The 5717-nt window shown below is 51.1% G+C and overlaps 1 protein-coding gene across 1 annotated transcript; it reads right to left on the bottom strand.

The window, feature by feature from the left end:
* Window positions 1-720: 720 nt before the first annotated feature.
* Window positions 721-3993, bottom strand: LOC123130473 (squamosa promoter-binding-like protein 5). Its single transcript, XM_044550371.1, has 3 exons — window positions 3087-3993; window positions 2506-2675; window positions 721-1564 (listed from the first exon to the last, which is right to left on the bottom strand). The coding sequence occupies exons 1-3, from the start codon at window positions 3830-3832 to the stop codon at window positions 1134-1136; spliced, it is 1347 nt and encodes a 448-aa protein (XP_044406306.1). The 5' UTR covers window positions 3833-3993; the 3' UTR covers window positions 721-1133.
* Between the last annotated feature and the right edge of the window lie 1724 nt (window positions 3994-5717).

Raw genomic sequence — 5717 nt, 5'->3', positions numbered from 1 at the left:
AAAAACATGTTCAGGTAAAAGAGACAGTTGTCATGTGCTCACAAGCACGCTAGGGCAGTTGCCATGTAAAGAGAAAGAGTTGTCATCTGCTTACGTGCACGCTAGGGCAGTTGCCATATACCATGCAAAAACACATGGCAACTCAGGTAAAAGAGAGTTGCCATCTACTTACAAGCAAAGCTAGGGTAGTTGCCATGTACCCTGCAGAAACACATGACAACTGACAGCTTTGAGTGTGGGCGAGGAGATGGGCGTGTGGGCGAATTGCTAAACGCCCACACACCAGCCCCCTCTGCGTGCGTGAAAACTGGTGTGTGGGCGAATTGCTAAACGCCCACACACCAGCCCACCGTGTGATGAAAAAAGACGTGTGGGCGACCGGATGAATGCCCACACACCAGCTTAGTCCTACGTGGCATACAAAAACTACTAGAACGCGCCAAGATTCGTGTAGAATTGGTTGGATGAGGATCCATGCGTGTGGGTGAGTTGCCAGACTCCTACACATGTGGGCGTTAGTGTTTTCGAAAATGTATAATATGCCACAAAAAATGTATGGTGAGAAACTTTATTTGACGATGAATCCAAAGATTATTTTTGTAAAATATAATACATTTTTTCTAGTCAAATCGAAGACCTAAAAACTCATGTCCCGCGTATAAACCCAACCGAAGGGAGTATAAACTTTGCAATAACATATAGCTGTCAGTATGGCTTTGTAATAACATATATTAAATCCACTAGAATCCTCAACAGGTTTGCAATAACATAAATATATTAATAAAAGGAAACAAAACATGGCTTATCAAAGAAGAGGAGGCTAACATATAGTGTTAGCATGCATACTAACATAATTACAGGAGTACATACACTATTCCCCCTTGTAAGAGGGTAACACTGAGAAAAGTACAAGTAAAAACACAGTATGCAGAAAAGGTCAGGAAATTAAATCTGGAAAGAAAAAGCCTGCACGCCTACGTACCCTAGTAGCTATACTCCATGCACAGCCTAGTGCATGCAACCAGCTTGTTTTCTCTTTCACCTCATGCACACACACCTCACGATAATGCAGTCAAACCACCTCTAGGCTAGGCTAGGCCAGGTTCATTCATGCAGTGCATGCATGCATCGTGCTACATGAACTCCACCTCAAAGAAATGCTGCATGCTGTTGCCGTTGCAGCAGCTGTCGCCGTCGTTCTGATGGCGACGCTGATCCGACGGCGACGTCGTCGAGCACGATAAGATGTTGCCGCTGTCGCCGTGCTGCTGCTGCTGGCGATGCGACTGCACGAGAGAGGTCATCATGAAATGCTGCTCCTCCTCCTCCTCCTGTTCATCGGGCCCTTGCTGCTGAATCAGCAGCATGGTGTCAAGGCCGGCGCCGAAGCCGGCGTCGTCTTGAGGCGGCGGCGGTGGCGGTGGCGCCGCCAGGGACAGGTTAGTCGGCGTGGCGTTGCTCGACTGGCCGCCGTTGTCGATCTCATGCTGCTGCTGCTGCTGCTGAAGGCAGCTGAAGCCACCGGCGCTCGGCGAGAAGGCCGCCCCCGTCGTCGACTTGTTGGCTGATCATATACACGTCGCGGCGTCAGACAAGACGGCAAGATGTGACTGCCACATGTATGTAGCAGGAGTTGCACCTACCGTCTAGTGTATAGTACGATGGTACACCTACGTATGTACGTATAAGATGTTTTGGCGCCATCGTATGAACATCATGTTAATTGAGCTGAGTAGTACTCCTAGTAGGTACGTACGTCAGATCGACCGACCAAAATGTAGAAGTAGCATCTAGGCATGTCATGTCGTGTACTACTAGTTTCTATCCAACCGAACGTTGTAACGTGCTTGCTGGCACATAGAATTACCGGTGTGTACTGCAGCCAAGTGCTGAAGTGCACCGTCAAAACTACAGTTATATCTTACTTCAGTTACACACTTAAGATGCTACGGAGTACATTATTAGGTTAGCCCAGTGATGTGCCATTTCAAGACAAAATAGATTTACTAAATTTTCGGACAATTAAGAATTAGGCAAACTGTTTTTGTTGTGTTCTTTACTTGGTATACGTTATTGAAATGTTCCCTTGTTGCAAAAGAAGTGTCATGCTTTTAGTTCAAATTACCCACTAAGCTCTAACAAAGTTTCAGGAGTTTCTAGGTAGCTAGCTAGCTTACTGGCTGTGTTTTGATTTTCGGTTTGAGCTTTTTTTCGCCCTAGGCCGAGATGGCCGAATTTCGGCCATTTTCAAAATTTTCGGCTGAAATTTGATCAAATTTTGACTGCAATTTGACTTAAATTTGACCAAAATTTACCAAATTTGAGTAATTTCGGCCTACATATACTTTTCGCCTCAAGCCGAGATGACCGAAATTCGGCCGAAATCCACATTTTGCGGCCGAAAATCAAAACACAACTTCTTAAAGTGATCAAGCTTTAAAAAAGCCAATAATAAGCATATATCCAGTGTTTAAGTCTATACATGTATCAGAGGAGTGGTCTTACTCTTGTGATCGCCGGTGTATGAGCTGGTGATGCTAGCGTCTGCCTTCTTGGAAGGCGGCGGCGAATCCTTGCCCTGCGCGCCGGCAGGCTTTCGGCGGCGCCGGTTGTGCTCCGTGAGCCGCTTCCGGCAGCTCCTCTTGGCCTCGTCAAACTCAGCGAGCACATGAAACCTAGCCCAACAAACGTACCCAAACAAGAACCAGTTATATTCACACAACCGGATCTTGGGTATATACATGTCTACCGTTGTAAGTAATACACGCCATGTATGATGTATCTACACAGACTAGGTTTAGGTATCTGATCGAACTCCACTGCAATGCCATGATGGGCGTGCTAGTAGTACATTGGACAAAGGGATGCAGATGCCGATACGCTCAGAGGAACAAGATCTGATCTGATGTGCGCCATTTCTGATATATGACATGTTGACATGAATGATATGATCAGTGCATATAGCTGCTAGCGTCAATGCCACTAGATCGAAAGCTCGCAGCCTTTCTACTGCTGATTTTTTCGTCTGCTAGCAAAGCTTCGCATGCATCAACGATCCACCCATGGCAGAGGATAAACGTACATACCGGCTGCATTGTTGGCAGAAGCGCTGCTGCTTGCCAGAGGCGGCGACTGTGGTGGCCTTGGCGTGGTACTCGCAGACCTTGTGGCGGCGGTGGTAGTGCTTGGCGGCGGAGAGGTCGGCCTTGCAGCCCTCAGCCTGGCACCGCGGGGTCTGGTGGTGGTGGGCGGCGGCGCCGAGCCCCAGCCCCAGCATGCCCATTGCGCCGGCTCCGCCGAAGCGGGAGCGCATCAGCAGGCGGTCCACGGCCAGCACGTCCGCCGGGGAAAAGTATGTCCTGCGGCCGAGGTTCAGCCCGATCCTCCCCCCACCGCCGACGTCTGAGAAGGGGCCGCCCTCCTCCTGCTTCAGGAACCCAGCACTGCCGCCGCCACCGAAGGTGCATGCGTCCACCGGCGACGCCGAGGAAGACGTCAGCATACCCGGAAGGGTCATCATCGGCGCCTGCAGCAGCGACGACGACGCCATCGTCGGCGTGGTGACCTGCGTCTGGAGGAACGGCTGCTGGAGCTGGTTACTGAACGCCGAGCCGCTGGAGAAGAGCGCGACCGGGTCTTGGAACGAGAATGCAGCGGCGTTGAAGTCGAGGCTGTCGTAGAGGTGGTGGTGCTGGAAGGGCGGCTGCCGGTCCCCGGGCATGACCATGCCGGCCGGCTCAAAGTTGGGGTAGGACTGCATGGGAGCGCAACCGAAGTCGGCCATGTCGCTAACCGGTGCCATCGTGCCGCCGCTTAGCCTGCTGCTCATCATGGCCGGCTATTCCGAGCGCGGATGAGAAAGGTGGTGACGCGCGGCCTGACTGATGGGTAAGAAAGAAAGAGGCCGGACCGCCGGAGTATGTGTCTGTGCAGCAGGAACGGTTGTGCGTGCCTTCAGGCTAAAAAGGTCGTGGAGGCCGGAGAAGGAGAGAGGCAATGATGGCATCTCTTGGGCTCTTGGCCTTCTCCCGTCCTTTATCTGCGCAAACGACCCCACCTAAATCTCAACTCCAGCATCCACGCTGGGACGCCTCGAACCCGTTCTAAATGTGCGGACGAACGACCTGGTCACAAAAATTCAACCCACACGAACGTCTTAAACGGATCTCAAACGCCAGGCTGACCGACATCTCTTATATCTAGCCCAAATCTGGGGCGGATAAGGGGACGCTCGGGCGTGTCCGCCACGTCGGACCCGGTCCACGCTAGCCCACCCGACCCCACGTCTATTCCTTTTCATCCATTCGTCGGACCAAACCCTAACCGCTTCACTGCACTCTCCTCCGCCATTCAAACTCCCGTCCGGCGATCTCCGGCCGTCCCCGGCATGTCGGGCAGCGGATCCGAGTCTTGCACCTCTAGATCCGTCGACTCCGAGCTCATCCCACGCGGCCCTGAGGAGGAGATGGTCGTCCGGCTTGTGCTCCGTCGCTCTCGGGAGGAGGCCCGTGTGAGGCAGCGCTCAGACTCCTTCCGCCAGGAATCCATTGCGTCCGTCCAAATGGCGCACGGATCCGGCGCTAGGTGTGTTGTCGCTGCTTCAGCGGAGGCGATGCGGTCTTTCTGGCGTGTGAACGCGGTGGCGGATGTGCAACCCCTCCGTTGACGCGCCGATGCCATGGACGCACCTTGGGCGTCGTCCAACGCAAACATGGCCCGGCGCGCCCGCCTTGTGAGGCAGCAGGCGCGGGAGACGGCGGCAGCCCTCGCGGTGGTGGACGTCTCCAACGTATCTATTTTTTTACTTCATTCTATTATATTATCAATCTTGGATTTTTTATACAATTTTATATCATTTTTAGGAGACTAACCTATTAACTCAATGCCTAGTGCAAGTTGCTGTTTTCTGCTTGTTTTTGGTTCTGCAGGAAATCTGTACCAAACGGTAGAAGCTTCAGGACAAGACCAGACGAGAAGCAAGGAGAAGGAGATGGCGAGGCAACAGGGCGCGCCCGGGGGGGGGGGGGGGTAGGCGTGCCCTGATACATTGTGGGCCCTACTGGCTCCATCTGACCTAATAGAGCCACCCGAAACAACATTTACTCCGCTGCAAGCTTCTATTCTTCCGCGATCCCATCTGGAGGCCTTTTCCGGTATTCTGCCAGAGGGGGACTCGATCATGAAGGACTTCTACATCAACCTTGCCACCCTTCCGATGATGAATGAGTAGTTCACCACAGACCTACGGGCCCGTAGCTAGTAGCTAGATGGCTTCTTCTCTCTCTCTCTCTCTTTGATCTTTAATACAATGTTCTCCATCATCTCCATGGAGTTCTATCCGATGTAATTTTCTTTTGCGGTGTGTTTGTTGGAATCCGATGAATTGTGGGTTTATGACCAGATTATCATTGAAAGTAATTGAGTCTTTTCTGAACTTTATTATGCATGATTGTTACAACTTTGTATTTCTCTCCAATCTATCCGTTTGGTTTGGCCAGCTAGATTGATTTATCTTTAGTGGAAAGGTGTTTTGTAATGGGTTCAATCTTGCGGTGTCCTCATCCAGTGACAGAAGGGGTAGCGATACACGTATTTTTACTATTGCCATTAAGGGTAAAACAACGGAGTTTAATCATATTGCTCAGTTTTATTCTATCCAGATCATGTCATCCTGCTTATAGCGTTACGCTGTTTGTCATGAACTTAATACCATAGAT

Source organism: Triticum aestivum, chromosome 6A (assembly GCF_018294505.1).
Source record: "Triticum aestivum cultivar Chinese Spring chromosome 6A, IWGSC CS RefSeq v2.1, whole genome shotgun sequence".
NCBI classification, from domain to species: Eukaryota; Viridiplantae; Streptophyta; class Magnoliopsida; order Poales; family Poaceae; genus Triticum; species Triticum aestivum.
This window is presented reverse-complemented; position numbering and strand designations above follow the sequence as displayed.